At 39.4% G+C, this 21,430-nt stretch overlaps 1 protein-coding gene across 1 annotated transcript; it reads left to right on the top strand.

The window, feature by feature from the left end:
- Positions 17,028 to 17,972, top strand: LOC102184552 (olfactory receptor-like protein DTMT). Its single transcript, XM_005693400.1, has one exon. The coding sequence runs from the start codon at positions 17,028 to 17,030 to the stop codon at positions 17,970 to 17,972; it is 945 nt and encodes a 314-aa protein (XP_005693457.1).

Below are 21,430 nucleotides of genomic sequence, written 5' to 3'. Positions count from 1 at the left end.
CCTCCCAGCCTCCCCTAAATGTGTCCTATTCACTTTTCCAGGCACATTTTTTACATCATTTTATATCTTAGCTTTATTTCTCCCTCTGATTTATTTTTGTATCTACCTTATGTTTTTTTGACCTTGTTACCAAACTCAAGTTCAGCTCCTCATTGCTCAAGAATCCAATGCTGCTAGACAAGTGTTGGGTAAAAGGAAAGCTTCCTTTATTGAGGAAGTTGGCAATCCTGGGAAGAATGTGAAACCATGTCCCAAAGAACCAACTCCAACTTGCCAAGTCTTGCTCAGAGATTATATTGGGAAAAGAAGAAGGGATTACTTGCTGGGGACAGGGTTATGGGGTCCATGATCTCTCATGGACAGTTTTCTGATTTGTTGGTGATGAGATAACCAAGAGTCAGTATCATCAACCATCTGGTTCCAACCCATCTGGGGTCATCATATCTGTTAATTCCAAATTCCTAAGGCATCCCTCTCTTTCTGACCCCTTTGGTAACCATCAGTTTGTTTTCTGTGTCTACAAGTCTGTTTCTGTTTTATACATAAGTTCATTTTTATCATATTTTTAGATTCTACATATAAGTGATATCATATGATATTTGTCTTTCTCTGTCTGACTTATTTCACTTAGAATGATAATCTCTAGGTTCATCCATGTATTTCATTCCTTTTCGTGGCCAAGTAATAGTCTATTGTGTGTGTGTGTGTGTGTGTGTGTGTGTGTGTTGGTACCACATCTTCTTATCAATCCATCTGCTGATGGACATTTAGGTTATTTCCATGTCTTGGCTATTGTAAATAGTGCTGCTGTGAGCATTGTGGAGTATGTATCTTTTAAAATTATAGTTTTCGTTTTTTTCTAGGTATATGCCCAGGAGTGGGACTGCAGGGTTATATGGTAACTCTATTTTTAGTCTTTTAAGGAAACTCCATACTGTTTTCCATAGTGCTGCACCAATTTACATTCCCACCAAGAGTGTAAGAGGGGCTCCTGTTTCTCCACACCCTCTCCAGCATTTATTATTTATAGACTTTTTGATGATGGCCATTCTAACTGCAGTGAGATGATACCTTATTGTAGTTTTGATTTACATTTGAAGAGTCAATTTTGTATAGCAAAATCAATCCATTTGACAAGTTCGTTTTGACAGTTCATTTTAACAAGCTTTGCAATCTCAAATTTTAACATTGGTTTTCCTCAGATACATTCAACGCAATCAAATCAAATTCTCATGGAATTATTTTTTGGAAACATTTTTTGACAAACTTATTTTGATATAGAGAAGTTTGACATATTTCACTGCATAAACATGAAAATAGTAAGAAAAAATAAGAAAGAGAAATGACAGACTATAACATGTCTAACAGACACAAGATTAAAATTCAGAATATCCAGAGAGCTCCTACAAATACATTAGAGTAAAATGACAGCTGAACAGAAAAAATGTATAAAGAACATTGAGAGAAAATTCATCAAGAATAAGCAATATGAAAAGATGCTCAAGTCAGTGTTAACCAGGGAAAAGCAAATGGAAAAAACATGAAGTGGTAATTGAATGACCACATAATTGACAATTTAGGAAAATTTGGAAAACTCAGCAGTGGTCACAGGACTGGAAAAGGTCAGTTTTCATTCCAATCCCAAAGAAAGTCAATGCCAAAGAATGCTCAAACTACCACACAGTTGCACTCATCTCACACGCTAGTAAAGTAATGCTCAAAATTCTCCAAGCCAGGCTTCAGCAATAAGTGAACCATGAAATTCCTGATGTTCAAGATGGTTTTAGAAAAGGCAGAGGAAGCAGAGATCAAATTGCCAACATCTGCTAGATCATGGAAAAAGTAAGACAGTTCCAGAAAAAATCTACTTCTGCTTTATTGACTATGCCAAAGTCTTTGACTGTGTGGATCACAGCAAACTGTGAAAAATTCTTAGAGATGGGAATACCAGACCACCAGACCTGCCTCCTGAGAAACCTGGATGCAGGTCAAGAAGCAACAGTTAGAACTGGGCATGGAACAACAGACTGGTTCCCAATCGGGAAAGGAGTACATCAAGGTTATATATTGTCACCCTGCTTATTTAACTTATATGCAGAGTACATAATGAGAAATGCTGGACTGGATGAAGCACAAGCTGGAGTCAAGATTGCTGGGAGAAATACCAATAACTTCAGATATGCAGATGACACCACATTTAATGGCAGAAAGTGAAGAAGAACTAAAGAGCCTCTTGATGAAAGTGAAAGAAGAGAGTGAAAAAGTTGGCTTAAAACTTAACATTCAGAAAACTAAGATCATGGCATCTGGTCCCATCACTTCTTGGCAAAGGGATGAGGAAACAGTGGAAACAGTGTCAGATTTTATTTTTTGGGGCTCCAAAATCTCTGCAGATGGTGACCGCAGCCATGAAATTAAAAGATGTCTGCTTCTTGGAAGAAAAGCTATAATCAACCTAGACAGCATATTAAAAAGCAGGGACATTACTTTGCCAACAAAGGTCCATCTAGTCAAAACTATGGTTTTTCTGGTAGTCATGTATGGATGTGAGAGCTGGACTATAAAGAAAGCTGAGCACTGAAAAATTGATGCTTTTGAACTGTGGTATTGGAGAAGACTCTTGAGAGTCCCTTCGATAGCAAGGAGATCCAACCAGTCCATCCTAAAGGAAATCAGTCCTGAATATTCATTGGAAGGACTAATGATGAAGCTGAAACTCCAATACTTTGGCCACCTGATGGGAAGAACAGACTCATTTGAAAAGACCCCGATGCTGGGAAAGATTGAAGGCAGGAGGAGAAAGGGGTGACAGGATGAGATGGTTGGATGGCATCACTGACTCAATGGACATGAGTTTGAGTAAACTCCAGGAGTTGGTGATGGACAGGGAAGTCTGGTGTGCTGCAGTCCATGGGGTCGCAAAGAGTAGGATACAACTGAGCCACTGAACTGAACGGATAATTGACAAATTTATAAATGATTAACCTTCTGTGATAAGAATAAGGATACAGGAATAAGAGCATACACATATGTATATTCCAATTTTCTTGATGTATAGTTTACATACAAGACAATATACCCATATAAAATGTACAGCTCAATGAACTTTGATAATGATAAGCATTCATATAGCCTCTATCCCAATTCAAAGCTGTAATAATTCCACTACTTCAAAATTTGCTGTGACCCTTTGAAATCAAAGTCCCATCCCTGACCACCAATCTGATTTCTATTTATTTGACCTCTGTAGTTATAGATTAGGCTTGCCTGATTTTGAAGTTCATACAAATGGAATCATTTATATGTACTCTTTTGTATCTGGAATATTTAGCACTACACAATGTTTTGTAGATTTAGCTATATAATTCCATGCCTCGGTAGTTTCTTTTTATTATGGAATAGTATTCCATTGTTTAAATATGGCACAGTTTGTTCATTCATTCACCTTTTGATGGACATTTTCATTGTACCCAGTTTTTGAATTGTTGAAGGACACTGTCCCTTTCCCCACTGAATTACCAGATCACCTGTGTATGAACTCAGTTGACTCTGTATGGGTAAATCTATTTCTGGACTCTCTTCTCTTCCGTTGATCTACGTACCTTTTACTTATCTGTCTTTACTCACATATTCACATCATTTTATCTCTTACCTCATTTTTCATAATGTATTCTCCTATCTATAGCATTTCTTCTAACCTGAACTGATTCCAAATGGAACTTTTTATCTTCTTTATTATAGCAATGCATTTTGGTCTGTTTAATGTCATTTGCCTTAAACTCAACTTTGCTGTTAAAAGATAAACCATATTGTTTGCATTTATTATCATAACATACTTTTCTTATTTTATTGGCAGTAAAGTTAAACAGAATTCTTCCCATAATACTATTTCAATACTATGGCTTTTTAATTTTTGAGCTGTTTATTTTAATTAATTCCTTGATTGGTTGGATTACATACTCTAGTTATTTTATTTTATTTATTTTTTTTTTTATATTTTGGTTCATTCATTTCTTTTTTTTTTGTAATAACTTTTTAAAAATTTTATTTTATTTTTGTTTGTTTCTTTTTGTTTAATTTTATTTTTTATTTTTAAAATTTTAAAATCTTTAATTCTTACATGCGTTCCCAAACATGAACCCCCCTCCCACCTCCCTCCCCACAACATCTCTCTGGGTCATCCCCATGCACCAGCCCCAAGCATGCTGCACCCTGCGTCAGACATGGACTGGCGATTCAATTCTTACATGATAGTATACATGTTAGAATTCCCATTCTCCCAAATCATCCCACCCTCTCCCTCTCCCTCTGAGTCCAAAAGTCCATTATACACATCTGTGTCTTTTTTCCTGTCTTGCATACAGGGTCGTCATTGCCATCTTCCTAAATTCCATATATATGTGTTAGTATACTGTATTGGTGTTTTTCTTTCTGGCTTACTTCACTCTGTATAATTGGCTCCAGTTTCATCCATCTCATCAGAACTGATTCAAATGAATTCTTTTTAACGGCTGAGTAATACTCCATTGTGTATATGTACCACAGCTTTCTTATCCATTCATCTGCTGATGGACATCTAGGTTGTTTCCATGTCCTGGCTATTATAAACAGTGCTGCGATGAACATTGGGGTACATGTGTCTCTTTCAATTCTGGTTTCCTCGGTGTGTATGCCCAGCAGTGGGATTGCTGGGTCATAAGGCAGTTCTATTTGCAATTTTTTAAGGAATCTCCACACTGTTCTCCATAGTGGCTGTACTAGTTTGCATTCCCACCAACAGTGTAGGAGGGTTCCCTTTTCTCCACACCCTCTCCAGCATTTATTGCTTGCAGATTTTTGGATCGCAGCCATTCTGACTGGTGTGAAGTGGTACCTCATTGTGGTTTTGATTTGCATTTCTCTGATAATGAGTGATGTTGAGCATCTTTTCATGTGTTTGTTAGCCATCCGCATGTCTTCTTTGGAGAAATGTCTATTTAGTTCTTTGGCCCATTTTTTGATTGGGTCGTTTATTTTTCTGGAATTGAGCTGCAGAAGTTGCTTGTATATTTTTGAGATTAGTTGTTTGTCAGTTGCTTCATTTGCTATTATTTTCTCCCTTTCAGAAGGCTGTCTTTTCACCTTGCTTATATTTTCCTTTGTTGTACAGAAGCTTTTAATTTTAATTAGATCCCATTTGTTTATTTTTGCTTTTATTTCCAGAATTCTGGGAGGTGGATCATAGAGGATCCTGCTGTGATTTATGTCTGAGAGTGTTTTGCCTATGTTCTCCTCTAGGAGTTTTATAGTTTCTGACCTTACATTTAGACCTTTAATCCATTTTGAGTTTATTTTTGTGTATGGTGTTAGAAAGTGATCTAGTTTCATTCTTTTACAAGTGGTTGACCAGTTTTCCCAGCACCACTTGTTAAAGAGATTGTCTTTACTCCATTGTATATTCTTGCCTCCTTTGTCAAAGATAAGGTGTCCATATGTGTGGGGATTTATCTCTGGGCTTTCTATTTTGTTCCATTGATCTATATGTCTGTCTTTGTGCCAGTACCATACTGTCTTGATGACTGTGGCTTTGTAGTAGAGCCTGAAGTCAGGCAAGTTGATTCCTCCAGTTCCATTCTTCTTTCTCAAGATTGCTTTGGCTATTCAAGGTTTTTTGTATTTCCATACAAATCTTGAAATTATTTGTTCTAATTCTGTGAAAAATGTGGCTGGTAGCTTGACAGGGATTGCATTGAATTTGTAAATTGCTTTGGGTAGTATACTCATTTTCACTATATTGATTCTTCCGATCCATGAACATGGTATATTTCTCCATCTATTAGTGTCCTCTTTGATTTCTTTCATCAGTGTTTTATAGTTTTCTATATATAGGTCTTTAGTTTCTTTAGGTAGATATATTCCTAAGTATTTTATTCTTTTCGTTGCAATGGTGAATGGAATTGTTTCCTTAATTTCTTTTTCTACTTTCTCATTATTCGTGTATAGGAATGCAAGGGATTTCTGTGTGTTGATTTTATATCCTGCAACTTTACTATATTCATTGATGAGCTCTAGTAATTTTCTGGTGGAGTCTTTAGGGTTTTCCATGTAGAGGATCATGTCATCTGCAAACAGTGAGAGTTTTACTTCTTCTTTTCCAATTTGGATTCCTTTTATTTCTTTTTCTGCTCTGATTGCTGTGGCCAAAACTTCCAGAACTATGTTGAATAGTAGCGGTGAAAGTGGACACCCTTGTCTTGTTCCTGACTTTAGGGGAAATGCTTTCAATTTTTCACCATTGAGGATAATGTTTGCTGTGGGTTTGTCATATATAGCTTTCATTATGTTGAGGTATGTTCCTTCTATTCCTGCTTTCTGGAGAGTTTTTATCATAAATGGATGTTGAATTTTGTCAAAAGCCTTCTCTGCGTCTATTGAGATAATCATATGGTTTTTATTTTTCAATTTCTTAATGTGGTGAATAACATTGATTGATTTGCGGATATTGAAGAATCCTTGCATCCCTGGGATAAAGCCCACTTGGTCATGGTGTATGATCTTTTTAATGTGTTGTTGGATTCTGATTGCTAGAATTTTGTTGAGGATTTTTGCATCTATGTTCATCAGTGATATTGGCCTGTAGTTTTCTTTTTTTGTGACATCTTTGTCAGGTTTTGGTATTAGGGTGATGGTGGCCTCATAGAATGAGTTTGGAAGTTTACCTTCCTCTGCAATTTTCTGGAAGAGTTTGAGTAGGATAGGTGTTAGCTCTTCTCGAAATTTTTGGTAGAATTCAGCTGTGAAGCCGTCTGGACCTGGGCTTTTGTTTGCTGGAAGATTTCTGATTACAGTTTCAATTTCAGTGCTTGTGATGGGTCTGTTAAGATTTTCTATTTCTTCCTGGTTCAGCTTTGGAAAATTGTACTTTTCTAAGAATTTGTCCATTTCTTCCACGTTGTCCATTTTATTGGCATACAACTGCTGATAGTAGTCTCTTATGATCCTTTGTATTTCTGTGTTGTCTGTTGTGATCTCTCCATTTTCATTTCTAATTTTATTGCTTTGATTTTTCTCTCTTTGCTTCTTGATGAGTCTGGCTAATGGTTTGTCAATTTTATTTATCCTTTCAAAGAACCAGCTTTTGGCTTTGTTGATTTTTGCTATGGTCTCTTTTGTTTCTTTTGCATTTATTTCTGCCCTAATTTTTAAGATTTCTTTCCTTCTACTAACTCTGGGGTTCTCCAACTCTCCCTTTTCTAGTTGCTTTAGTTGCAGAGTTAGGTTATTTACTTGACTTTTTTCTTGTTTCTTGAGGTATGCCTGTATTGCTATGAACTTTCCTCTTAGCACTGCTTTTATAGTGTCCCACAGGTTTTGGGTTGTGTTTTCATTTTCATTCGTTTCTATGCATATTTTGATTTCTTTTTTGATTTCTTCTGTGATTTGTTGGTTATTCAGAAGTGTGTTGTTCAACCTCCATATGTTGGAATTTTTACTAGTTTTTCTCCTGTAATTGAGATGTAATCTTAATGCATTATGGTCAGAAAAGATGCTTGGAATGATTTCGATTTTTTTGAATTTATCAAGTTTAGATTTATGGCCCAGGATGTGATCTATCCTGGAGAAGGTTCCATGAGCACTTGAAAAAAAGGTGAAATTCATTGTTTTGGGGTGAAATGTCCTATAGATATCAATTAGGTCTAACTGATCTAATGTATCATTTAAAGTTTGCGTTTCTTTGTTAATTTTCTGTTTAGTTGATCTGTCCATAGGTGTGAGTGGGGTATTAAAGTCTCCCACTATTATTGTGTTATTGTTGATTTCCCCTTTCATACTTGTTAACATTTGTCTTACATATTGCGGTGCTCCTATATTGGGTGCATATATATTTATAATTGTTATATCTTCTTCTTGGATTGTTCCTTTGATCATTATGTAGTGGCCTTCTTTGTCTCTTTTCACAGCCTTTGTTTTAAAGTCTATTTTATCGGATATGAGTATTGCCACTCCTGCTTTCTTTTGGTCTCTATTTGCGTGGTATATCTTTTTCCAGCCCTTCACTTTCAGTCTGTATGTGTCCCTTGTTTTGAGGTGGGTCTCTTGTAAGCAGCATATAGAGGGGTCTTGTTTTTGTATCCATTCAGCCAATCTTTGTCTTTTGGTTGGGGCATTCAACCCATTTACCTTTAAGGTAATTATTGATAAGTATGATCCCGTTACCATTTACTTTATTGTTTTGGGTTTGGGTTTATACACCCTTTTCGTGTTTCCTGTCTAGAGAACATCCTTTAGAATTTGTTGGAGAGCTGGTTAGGTGGTGCTGAATTCTCTCAGCTTTTGTTTGTCTGGAAAGCTTTTGATTTCTCCTTCGTATTTGAATGAGATCCTTGCTGGGTACAGTAATCTGGGCTGTAGGTTATTGTCTTTCATCACTTTAAGTATGTTTTGCCATTCCCTCCTGGCCTGAAGAGTTTCTATTGAAAGATCAGCTGTTATCCTTATGGGAATCCCCTTGTGTGTTATTTGTTGTTTTTCCCTTGCTGCTTTTAATATTTGTTCTTTGTGTTTGATCTTTGTTAATTTGATTAATATGTGTCTTGGGGTGTTTCACCTTGGGTTTATCCTATTTGGAACTCTCTGTGTTTCTTGGACTTGGGTGATTATTTCCTTCCCCATTTTAGGGAAGTTTTCAACTATTATCTCCTCAAGGATTTTCTCATGATCTTTCTTTCTGTCTTCTTCTTCTGGGACTCCTATAATTCGAATGTTGGAGCGTTTCATATTGTCCTGGAGGTCTCTGAGATTGTCCTCATTTCTTTTAATTCATTTTTCTTTTTTCCTCTCTGATTCATTTATTTCTACCATTCTATCTTCTATTTCACTAATCCTATCTTCTGCCTCCGTTATTCTACTAATTGTTGCCTCCAGAGTGTTTCTGATCTCATTTATTGCGTTATTCATTATATTTTGACTCTTTTTTATTTCTTCTAGGTCCTTGTTAAACCTTTCTTGCATCTTCTCAATCCTTGTCTCTAGCCTATTTATCTGTGATTCCATTTTGATTTCAAGATTTTGGATCATTTTCACTATCAATATTCGGAATTCCTTCTCCGGTAGATTCCCTACTTCTTCCACTTTTGTTTGGTTTGGTGGGCAACTCTCCTGTTCCTTTACCTGCTGTGTATTCCTCTGTCTCTTCATCTTGGTTATATTGCTGCGTTTGGGGTGGCCTTTTTATATTCTGGTAATTTGTGGAGTTCTCTTTATTATGGAGCTTCCTCACTTTGGGTGGGGTTCTATCAGTGGCTTGTCAAGGTTTCCTGGATAGGGAGGCTTGTGTTGGAGTTTTGGTGGGTGGAGCTGGGTTTCTTCTCTCTGGAGTGCAGTGGAGTGACCTGTAATGGGTTACGAGACATCAAAGGTTTTGGGATAATTTTGAGCTGCCTGTATATTGAAGCTCTGGGGAGTGTTCCTGTGTTGCTGGAGAATTTGCGTGGTATGTCTTGTTTTGGAACTTGTTGGCCCTTGGGTGGAGCTTGGTTTCGGTGTAGGTATGAAGGCATTAGATGGGCTCCTATAGCTTACTGTTCCCCGAATTCAAGAGTTCTCTAATGTTTTCAGGCTTTGGATTTAAGCCTCCTGCTTCTGGTTTTCAGTTTTATTTTTACAGTAGCCTCTAGACTTCTCCATCTATACAGCACCGATGATAAAACATCTAGGTTAAAGATGAAAAGTTTCTCCACATTGGGGGACACTCAGAGAGGTTCACTGAGTTATAAGGAGAAGAGAAGATGGAGGAGGTAGTTAGAGGTAACTGGAATGAGATGCGGTGAGATCAAAAGAGAAGAGAGCAAGCTAGCCAGTAGTCACTTCCTTATGTGCGCTCTATAGTCTGGACCGCTCAGAGGTATTTACAGAGTTATACGGGGAAGAGGAGAGGGAGGAAGTAGACAGAGGTGACCAGGAGGATCAGAGAGAGGAATGAGTAGGAGAGAGACAAATCCTGCCAGTAACCTGTTCCTTAGGTGTTCTCCACCGTCTGGAACACACAGAGATTCACAGAGTTGGATAGAGGAGAGATGGGGGAGAAAAGAGACAGAGGCCACCTGGTGGAGAAAAAGGAGAGTCCAGAGGAGGAGAGAGTGGTCAAGCCAGTAGTCTCGCTCTCAGGTAAACTGGGGTAGTGAAGTTTGGGTTTTTAAATGTACAAAATTGACAACAAAAACCTAAGAGCAAAGATTAAAAATCTAGAGTAGAGGTTGGATTTTCCAAGATACAATATTAAAGAGAAGCAGAAAGAAAAAGGAAGAAAGAAAAAAATAAATAAATAAGATAGAAAAAGAATTATCAAGAAACAAACAAACAAACAAACAATCAAAAAAAAAAAAAACCAAAAAAAAAACCATCAACAACCATCCAAAGACTGTATATGGTGTTTGCCTTAAAAAAAAAAAAGTCTTAAAAAATATATATATATAGTAATAATAGGTTATAGAAATAAAAATTAGAGGAGAAATAGAAGACTTAACAGTTAAAAAAAAGTTAGAAAAAAAAAGCAAAAAAAAAAAAAGGAATGATTTTTAAAAATATTAAAAATATATCTGGCCCTTTCTGGTGTTATGGGCCATGTGGGATCACTTCCAAGGTGGTTCCCTCTGTTTAACTTCTTCTGTTTGCTGGTTTTTTAGGCTCACTAGTTCAGTCGCGCTGTGGGGAGGGGGGATGCTGCAAACAAATAGCACTGTCGTGTGCACACAGTCTCTCTGCCCCGCTTGACCTGTCCCTTCTTGCGGCGCACAAACCGCTCCGGCTCTAGGATGCTCAGCCGGGAACCGTCTGGGGCCGGCCCTAGGCTGCGTGCACTTCCCCGGACCAAGCCGCTCAGGTTCGGCGCTCAGGCAGCCCTCAGAGGCACAGATTCGGCTGGAACTGCACTTTGTGCCCTTCCCAGGTCCGAGTAGCTCAGGAGTTTGGCGAGCGCGATCGCCGCGGCTTGTCACCTTTTCTGCCGCTGCTGCTCAGCTTTCTGGGTGGACCGCTGGCGCACCCCGTGAGGCAGATGGTGACTGTCCAGCACCCCCAGAAGTCTTAGCAAAGGAGCCTGCTTGCAGTTAGGTAAGTAAAGTCTCTCCGGGTCTGCAATTGCCCCTTTCCAGTCCTTACGGCTCTGGCTGCCTGTCCCCGGCAGGGGATGGTCTGCAGCCGGCTTTTTCCGTTCCGTCCTTTGTTCTGTGCTCGGTCCTGGCGGTGTCTTATGTTCGAGTTTTTCGCGTGGTAGCTATCCCACAGTCTGGTTTGCTAGCCCAAGTTAGATCGTTCTGGTTGCGCGTGGGGCGTTCCTGCCCGATTCTTACAAAGCTCTGCAGCCCGCGCCTCCCGCGCGTCCCTGCCCTGCCCCCACTTCCCAGTGGCGGATGCAGGCGTCCGTGCTGCTTTTCCGCTGGGGGAGTTACTGGTGGGCTTGTAATCTGTTGGTTTTAATTATTTATCTATTTTTCCTTCCTGTTATGTTGCCCTCTGTGTTTTCAAGGCTCGCCACAGACTCGGCAGGGAGAGTGTTTCCTGGTGTTTGGAAACCTCTCTTCTTAAAATTCCCTTCCCGGGACGGGCTTCCCTTCCCGGGACGGAGCTTCCTCCCCACCTCCTTTGTCTCCTTTTTCGTCTTTTATATTTTTTCCTACCTGTTTTTGAAGACAATGGTCTGCTTTTCTGGTTGCCTGATGTCCTCTGCCAGCCTACAGAAGTTGTTTTGTGAAGTTTGCTCAGCGTTGAAATGTTCTTTTGAGGAATTTGTGAGGGAGAAAGTGGTCATCCCGTCCTATTCCTCCGCCATCTTTCCCTCCAGCCCCATACTCTAGTTATTTTAAAGGGCTTCCCTGGTGGCTCAGAGGTTAAACCGTCTGCCTCCAAGTTTAAAAATGGTACATGAATGCTATTTTATTGAATTTTCACGTATTTCAGATTTTCCTTTTGTATGTATGCTTATATCTGAAGGACAAATTGGTTAGGTATAGAATTTGGGGGACATTTGTTTTCCCATTTTTCAAAATTTCTTACCTCAAGAAATCTGAGGTAAGGCTGACTACTCCTTTTCTCTCCACCCCTCATATGACCATCTTCTTCCCCGTTGAAGCTCATGGGATTATTTCTCTAAACTTAAATTTCATCAGATTGTTTTTGTATTAGATGACTTTTGCTACAGTTTTTTTTCATAACACAACAAGTCCCTTTTGATTTGTAAGTCTGCCTCTTTCTTCATTTCAAGAGTCTTTTACTATTGCATCTCGGAACATTATTGTTGTTCCTTTTCTTCCCCTCTACTTTAGTAAGATCAATCTTTTTTTTTTTGGTGGCAACAGAATTGAAACGCATACAATGTAGGCAGAAATGGTGACTTTTATTTTCTACAAATTATGAAAAAACCAATTTGCAATATTGTGGTTCTATAAATATTATCATGACAGAAGCAGGATATATTGTTGAACTCATGGGTTTAAAAAATGAAACACAATGTCATTTGTTTATATTTATATCACATACCAATCTCTCTTCCTTTCCTCCCTGTATTGATTATTCTCTATTTCTTTCTTCCTTCCTTTCTCACTTTTCATATATTATAGTGCTTGAAATAATTTTCAAGCATCAAGACATTTAACCACAGAACTCAGCATTCAGGAGCTCCTAGAAACAAGAACAGTCTCATATATGACTGTAATACTATTATTACATCTAAGAAATTTAACATTAATACATATATATTTAATATACAATCTGTATACAAATTCTGCCAATGATAAAGGCTTGTTCTTTGAGATTTGTTAACATAATTAATTGTATTAATTATATACCATTTTTTGTTTTAGTCCCAAAGTCATGTCCGACTCTTTTGTAACCCCATGGAAGGACCCCCAGGCTCCTTTGTCCATGGAATTTCCCAGGCAAGAATACTGCAAAGGGTTTCCATTCCCTTCTCCAGAGCATCTTCCCAACCCAGGGATCAAATCCATGTCTCCTGTCCTGCAGGCAGACACTTTACCGCTGAGCCACTGGAAAAGCCCACTTAAATACCATAACATCCACTCATTTAAAGTATAAAATTAAATATTTTTTGTATATTCAGAGTTGTGCAACTATCACCACAATTTTAGAAATTTTTATTACCGCCAAAGAAATCCCATGCCTGCTGACAATCACTACCCACTTTCCCTTAGCAATTGCCAATCTCCTTTCTTTCTCTATGGATTTGCCTATTCTGATATTTCATGTGAATAGAATTAAACAATGTGACTTTTGTGACTGGCATAATGTTTCCAAGGTTCCTCCATCTTGTAGTGTGTATCAGTACTTCATTTATTTTTTATTGCTGAATAATATCCCATTGTATGGATACGCTACATTTATTTACCTAGCTATCAATGAATGCTTGTTTCCACTTGGGGGCTATTGTGAATAGTGCTAGTATGACCATTCATATACATATATTTGTATTTCAATATTTTTCAGGTATATACCCAGGAGTGGAATGTCTGGGTCATTCAGTAATTCTATATATGACTTTTTGAGGAATTTCCAAATTGCATCACTCACATTTATCCTCTCCCAGTGACCCCCATCCTCTGCTCTCTTTCAAACCCACCCACTGTATTTCAGCCACAATGAAACTCTTTCACTTTGTCAGAAGCTCCATGTTCTCTCATCCCTGGGTTTTTCCATTTACCATTTTCTCTCTCTGGATACTTTCATCTCCTTTTCCTGGAAGACTCGTCAGCTACCACTTAAACTTCATTAAAAAAAATGTCTTCTCTGACCCACTGGTTAAGGTTAGGTGCCTTGCTGTATACCCTTATCACATCCTGTATCCCCCCATGATAACATTTGTAACACTCAGTAGTGGCTTGTTTTGTTGTGATGTCTGCCAGTTAGACAGTAAGCTTCCAGAGGGCAGGGACCATGTCTTCCTTGGCCACTGTCTTCCCTGTATCACATGGCTCAGTGTTTGGTGGATGGCAGTTACCCAGTAAATATTTCTTGAAGGAATGCATTAATGATTTAATAGGTTATTTCTTGGTTGAATCTGTCTACACATGACTTGCCATCATGGAGCTTAAAGTCTACTGGAGAGAGAAGATTGGTATATTTGGAAGCAATCTTTGGATGACATAAAATAATGATGAAATGCTACAGTACTTGACTCTGATACCTGTTGTAGGAGCCCAGAAGATAGAAAAGGTAGATATTATTGTGGGCTGTGATGATCAAGGAATGCTTCCTGGAGAAGCTCAGACTTGGGGTGAACCCAGAATTCTGTCCCTAGACATGAATTACTCAGCAATGTGGCTCAGAACTATGGCTCAGTAAGGGGGATCAAGTACTAGGTTTGTTATTAATGAGTTTCTTTGGGACCCAGGAATCCCAGGGGTCAGGGCATCATAGGAGAGAGGACTCAGAAGACAATGGCAGAGCCTCTGGCTGGAAATGTACGACACAGAAGTAGCAGACAGGAAGCAGGCTCAGGAGCCACACTCAGACAAGCTGGATAAGCTGGAAGTGATTCCAAAATCTCCTTTAACAGGTAACAGGACACCCTAATTCTATAGTACAGCTCCTGCTGGATGATTCAGAAGTCATCATTCTCATTGTTTTCCATCCTCAATAGTGATTCTCATCTCCAAATGTAGTTGAGAATCACCAAAGCTGTTATTGGGAACTAATAAGCTATATATTTGGAGAGTATGTTATACTTTGCATACAACCGTCACTCTACACCCACAATTCTTCAAAGTGTATAAGACTCACCGATGGTGGAGCATAAGGTTGGAAAAGTTCAGCAATTTGCCAAGATCAACTGCTGATGTTTTTTGCTGTTTAGTCTCTAAGTTGTGTCTGACTCTTTTGCGACCCCATGAACTGTAGGCTCCTCCGTCCATGGGATTTACCAGGCAAGAATACTGGAGTGGGTTGCCATTTCCTTCTCCAGGGGATCTTCCTGACCCAGGGATCAAACCTGCACCTCTTGCTTGGCAGGAGGATTCTTTACCACTGAGCCACCTGGGTCATTAAATGATGGCATCTGACTCCTCTGGGCTCCGGAATATTTTGCTTGTGGGTGAGCTAAAAAGAAAGAGACCGTCTTGATATCCCCTTTCTGTGAAGCCAGTCTTCCTCACCCTCCATCAAACTGCCCTGATATTAATATCTTTAACTCGAGATAAATTCAGTTCCTAAGTTGAGAGGAAATCCGCACTATCTGGGCTACCAGATGTGCCCTGTTCTTTGGGTCCACTGAGCATCCTCCCATTCTTCCTCTGTCCCAAACTCAAGGCAATCTCTTTCTGATTTGCTGGGACAAAACTTTACTTCATCTCCTAATTCTGGCCAAATCATTTTTTCTTTACCAGAAAATTCCGCTCTCATTCTGGGGCTCAGGCTTTTGGAAATAAAAGCCAGGAAAAGGTGTGGACTCTTTCTGCTTTCCTCCCACATCTCTGTCCTGAGGCAATGAATACAGACCTGACTACCTACCTGAATGGGGGGAAGTGAATGTGAGATGCAAGGAAATGAATCTTTCAAAGATCAATGTCTCACAATTATTCCAGACCCAATTTTTGAGATATTCGCAGCCTGAGAGAGTTCAAGGGTCATTTAATTACCCCCTCCTTGAATTGGTTCATTTGCCTCTCATTTTTTCTGGTTCTGCTGCTTTTGTTCGTGCCCACCAAGGTGAGTCTTTTGTTTCCTCTCCTGCTCTGTTCTCTGACCAAAAGGAAAAGGTGGTTGTATTTATGGGTACTCTGAAGTTGACTGCAAGTATCTCTCTTTAATGTTCAGATGTATGAATAAAAACATTTCCCAAATTCCCTGGCTGTCTAGTGGTTAGGACTCTATGCTTTCACTGCCTAGGGCCAGGGTTTGATTCCTGGTCAGGGAACTAAGATCCCACAAGCTGCCCAGCACTGCCAAAATGCAACTACAACAAAACCCCACACATTTCCCACTCCCTCTTGCAGAATAATTTACTCTCAGAACTCATTCTTCCTGTGCTCTCTTCCGTAAGACTTTTTCTCAACAATATATATTCATCTGCAACGCATAACCAGTTCTGGAAACCCTCCTGGCTAAAAGTTAAGCTCTGAAGTTAGACTGTTGGATTTAAGTCCCAGATCTGTTGCTTAATAGGTATGTGACCTTGGGCAAGTTATTTATTTTCTATCTAAAAAATGAAGATAGTAGTACCTATCTCATGGGCTTCCTTGGTAGCTCAGATGGTAAAGAATCTGCTTTCAATGCAGGAGACCCAGGTTTGAACCCTGGGTCAGGAAGATTCCCTGGAGAAGGGAATGGCAACCACTACAGTATTCTTGCCTGGAGAATTACATGGACAGAGGAGCCTGGTGGGCTACCATGGAGTTGCAAAGAGTTGGACATGACCGAGCTACTAACACACACACACACACACACAGTACCTATCTCATATGGTTGCTGTGGAGAGTAAATGAGTCAGTGCATATTATGCTTTTATCCCAGTGTTTAGCAAGAGCAAGCACTGACACATGTTTCCATGCTCTTGTTACCACTGTCATCAGCCATCATCACCATCATCATCACCATCGTCATCACTTCCACAAGCACCATCATCTTACTCACCGTCAGCATCATTCCTGAGTTGTAAGGATGGTGACTAATTTTCTGGTTGATATTATACTGCTTGTATCCCTAAGTGAGAGGCATACAGATTTAGACTACTTCCTGTCTACTTTCAGATCATGCTGCTCTGACCCCATCCACGGTTCTGTTATGGAACATTCATAGAGAATTTTGGAATTTGATTGAATTTGACCCATAATTTCATATGCGTTTGTTGTTTCCTTTATATAAATATTTATTTACATACTTGGGAGATTTCAAATAAAGTAGTAAACAACTGCAATGACTTATGGGCATTTAATGAAAATATTTTTGAAAGTTCTGCTATATATATATATATATTTAGGCTTATACTTTCATACAGATTTTTCTTAATTTTCAAAAGGTAAAACAAAAGCAGCAGGAAAATGGGAAACCAAACAGTCGTCTCAGAATTCCTCCTCCTGGGCCTGCCCATTAGACCCGATCAGCAAGACCTGTTCTACACTCTGTTCCTGGCCATGTATGTTACCACCGTCCTGGGGAACCTTCTCATCCTCGTCCTCATTTGCCTGGACCCCCACCTCCACACACCCATGTATTTGCTTCTCAGTAACCTGTCTTTCTCTGACCTCTGCTTCTCCTCTGTCACAATGCCCAAATTGCTGCAGGACATGCAGAGCCACATCTCGTCCATCTCTTATGCTGGCTGCCTGACACAAATGTACTTCTTCCTGCTTTTTGCAGACCTGGAGAGCTTCCTCCTTGTGGCCATGGCCTATGACCGCTACGTGGCCATCTGCTTCCCCCTGCACTACACCACCATCCTGAGCCCCAGGCTCTGTCTCTTCCTGCTGGTGCTGTCCTGGGTGCTGACCATCTGCGTTTCTTTGTTGCACACCCTACTCATGGCTCGGCTGTCTTTCTGTGCTGATAACGTGATCCCCCACTTCTTCTGTGACATGTCAGCTCTGCTAAACTTGGCCTGCTCTGACATTCAGATAAATGAGATGGTGATTTTTATCTTGGGAGGGCTTGTCATTATTGTTCCATTCCTGTTGATATTTTCATCCTATGCGCGAATCGTGTCCTCCATCCTCAAGGTCCGCTCTGCCAGGGGTATCCGCAAAGCTTTCTCCACCTGTGGCTCCCACCTCTCCGTGGTGTCTCTCTTCTATGGGACAATCATTGGCCTCTATCTTTGCCCTTCATCTAACAACTCTACTGTTAAAGAGACTGTCATGGCTGTGATGTACACTGTGGTGACCCCCATGCTGAACCCCTTCATCTACAGCCTGAGGAATCAAGACATAAAGGGAGCCCTGAGAAGAGTCTTTTCAAAATGGACAGTTGGCTTTTTTTTCAACCAGTGACTTTAAAGATTAAGGGATGTTTTCAAACAGTAGGTGTAATACTGACAGTGAGTAGTATTTCAAACAGCCTAGGTAGCACCCAAGCTTGGTGCTGCTGGTGCAGCCTGGATAGAACCCCCAAGAAGAGTTTCCCCCAAATGTCACTAGAGGCAGGTTACATTGTGTCTCTTGGGTTTATCACTGAATCTTGATTGTGATGCACCAAGATGTGTAGTGGACACTCAATGCCTATTATTCAATTTTGAATAAATACCACTGTATTTTGGTGTTTATTGCACTCAAGGAATGTATTGTTGTTGTTTAGTTGTTAAGCTGTGTCCAACTCTTTGTAAGCCTGTGGACTGTAGCTCACCAGGCTCCTCTGTCCAGTATAGTAGTTCCTAAATCTCTAAGAAGCAAATATAAATTTCTCAAACACTTCTGTACTTTGCTTCTGCCAAACATGTCTGCTCCATGAAAAATATCTTCCAATTTATTATGTATTACTCTTGTAACTTTATTCTCCAGGAGCATCATTTTTCCCCTTGCTAATCTATACAGTTTTAAATTTTATTTTCAGGTGTTGATTGATTCATCCATTTAATGACCACATTCTAAAATTATCTCTGTTTCCTTTAACTGTACCAATCATTTGTTAGTTAATGGCAAGTTAATTACTTCTGACATGTGCTGTGCTAACTCACTTCAGTTGTGTCCTACACTTTGCAATGCCAGGGACTGTAGCCCTCTAGGCTTCTCTGTCCAAAGGATTCTAGGGGAAAAAATGCTGGAGTGGATCTTGCAACCATGCCCTTCTCCAGGGGATCTTCCCAACCCAGGGACCAAACCTGAGTCTCTCGGGTCTCCTGCATTGGCAGGCGGGTTCTTTACCACTAGTGCCACCTGGGAAGACCTACTTCTTTTGGTACTATCTATATTTTTTATTTTATTTTTAATTAAAAGAATTTAGAGTCTTTGTTGAATTTGTTTCAATGTTACTTCTTCTTTTTATGGTTTTTTTTTTTTCCTGTCCATGAGTCATGTGGGATGTTAGCTCCCTGACCAGGAATTGAACCCATACTCCCTGCATTGGAAGGCAAAGTCTTAACCATTGGACTGTCAGGGAAGTCCAAGGTAGTATCTATATTTTCGATGAGAATTCGTCTTTTGAATTAAAATTATATGGATAGAATCACAGAGTTCTGTTATGAATTGTTTAATTTATAGACATTAAAATGGTGGCTCATCTATTGCTCAAGGTAGCACAAATAGAGGCTGAAAGACTAAAGTCTATTTATGACTCTGAGGTAGATTTTTTCCTCTGGAATATTATGGCTGAAATTATCTGGTGCTTTCTTTGTTTACTTCTTTTCTTATCAAGTATATTACAAGTGTCTTGATCTCGAAGACAGGTGCCCTCTACTCTCTGTGGTGCCTAACTCAGTGCCTTGAATCTGCTAGATATAGAGAATAAATATCTATTGATTTGATTTGAATGCATTAATGTGTTTCTTGAAAAGAATTGTCTTAAAAGATCTCACCTTTAAAAAAGTCTTCCTAATAATGCCAATTTTTACTTCATTTCTTCTTAAAAATTTTTATTGACTTTGAAAATAATACATTCTCACCAAGAAATAGCCAAACAACAAAGAAATAAGTAATAAAGTGGAATATGTGGGTCCTCCATTGTTCTTCACCCTCTCCATGATGGCAGTTAAAAGCTGGGGCATACTTTTCCAGTTATTTTCTGTATTTATATATTATAAATAAATAGGACTAAATTGTAGCTGCCATTTTCTCATTATCACTTAAAGTATGTTCTGAATTCATCATTTCATGCAAGGACATGTAACTCTTCTAGAAGCTATGTAATGTTTTGTTAAATGGATGTTATTTACCATAATTTATTTAAATAATCTATTCTTGGTGGACATTTGGGTTGTTTTCAGTTTTTTATTATTTTGAATAATAAATTCAATTTTCAGAAATGGTATACTCAGTCACAGGATATAGACATTTTTAATTGGATAGAAACTGTCAAATCGCCTCCAAGGAATTCTTCTCAAGTAAAGCCTCTTGATGAAAGCGAAAGAGGAGAGTGAAAAAGTTGGCTTAAAGCTCAACATTCAGAAAACGAAGATCATGGCATCCGGTCCCATCACTTCATGGGAAATAGATGGGGAAACAGTGGAAATGGTGTCAGACTTTATTTTTGGGGGCTCCAAAATCACTGCAGATGGTGACTGCAGCCATGAAATTAAAAGACGCTTATTCCTTGGAAGAAAAGTTATGACCAACCTAGACAGCATATTAAAAAGCAGAAACATTACTTTGCCAACAAAGGTCCGTCTAGTCAAGGCTATGGTTTTTCCAGTAGTCATGTATGGATGTGAGAGTTGGACTATAAAGAGACCTGAGTGCCGAAGAATTGATGCTTTTGAACTGTGGTGTAGGAGAAGACTCTTGAGAGTCCCTCAGACTGCAAGGAGATCCAACCAGTCCATTCTGAAGGAGATCAGCTCTGGGATTTCTTTAGAAGGAATGGTGCTAAAGCTGAAACTCCAGTACTTTGGCCACCTCATGTGAAGAGTTGACTCACTGGAAAAGACTCTGATGCTGGGAGGGATTGGGGGCAGGAGGAGAAGGGGACGACAAAGGATGGGATGGCTAGATGGCATCACTGATTCGATGGACATGAATCTGAGTGAACTCTGGGAGTTGGTGATGGACAGGTAGGCCTGGCATGCTGCGATTCATAGGGTCGCAAAGAGTCGGACACGACTGAGCAACTGAACTGAACTGAACTGAAACTCCTTCCAAAATTAAATGAGAGTGGTCATTTCTTTACAGTATTCTCAATGCTGAGTATTTTGCCTTCAGAATATTTGTTGTTGTTGTTCAATTGCTCTGACTCTTTGCGACCCCGTGGACTTAACAGTCTGTGGAATTCTTCAGGCCAGAATACTGGAGTGGGTAGCCTTTCCCTTCTCCAAGGGATCTTCCCAACCCAGGGATCAAACCCAGGTCTCCCACATTGCAGGCAGATTCTTTACCAGCCGAGCCACAAGGGAAGCCCCTCAGAATATTTATATCATTAAATAACTAGATCTTTCCCAAAGTTTCTAGAAAAGGAGTCTGTAGCAATGTGAACTACATTGCAAGGCATCTTTAAGAAACCACTTAAAACACCTTAGACCTAATTTCTTCTCCACCCACGGGGTTGCTGCTGGTCACACTCTCCCCTCTCTCTCTCTCCCCACAAGATTCATTTCCTCCTCCCCTGCTTGTTCCCCTTCCATTTTTCCAAAATTTAGAAGTAGATTCTGTTTCAGACATTCAAGCAATACAGAAACGAATTTGGCTTATTGCTCTGTCCCCATCCCCTTGAATAAACACCTTGTCCTGTTGGCTTCAGATCTAATTTTTAATTTAACAAGAGATAAGACATTGCGGGATTTAAAGTTGTTTGGGTTTTGGAA

This window comes from Capra hircus, chromosome 19 (genome assembly GCF_001704415.2).
Source record: "Capra hircus breed San Clemente chromosome 19, ASM170441v1, whole genome shotgun sequence".
In the NCBI taxonomy this organism is placed as follows: Eukaryota; Metazoa; Chordata; class Mammalia; order Artiodactyla; family Bovidae; genus Capra; species Capra hircus.
This window is presented reverse-complemented; position numbering and strand designations above follow the sequence as displayed.

What these genes read in the sequence shown, in the direction of transcription:
- LOC102184552 (XM_005693400.1), top strand. Translation starts at nt 17,028, where the DNA reads ATGGGAAACCAAACAGTCGTCTCAGAATTCCTCCTCCTGGGCCTGCCC.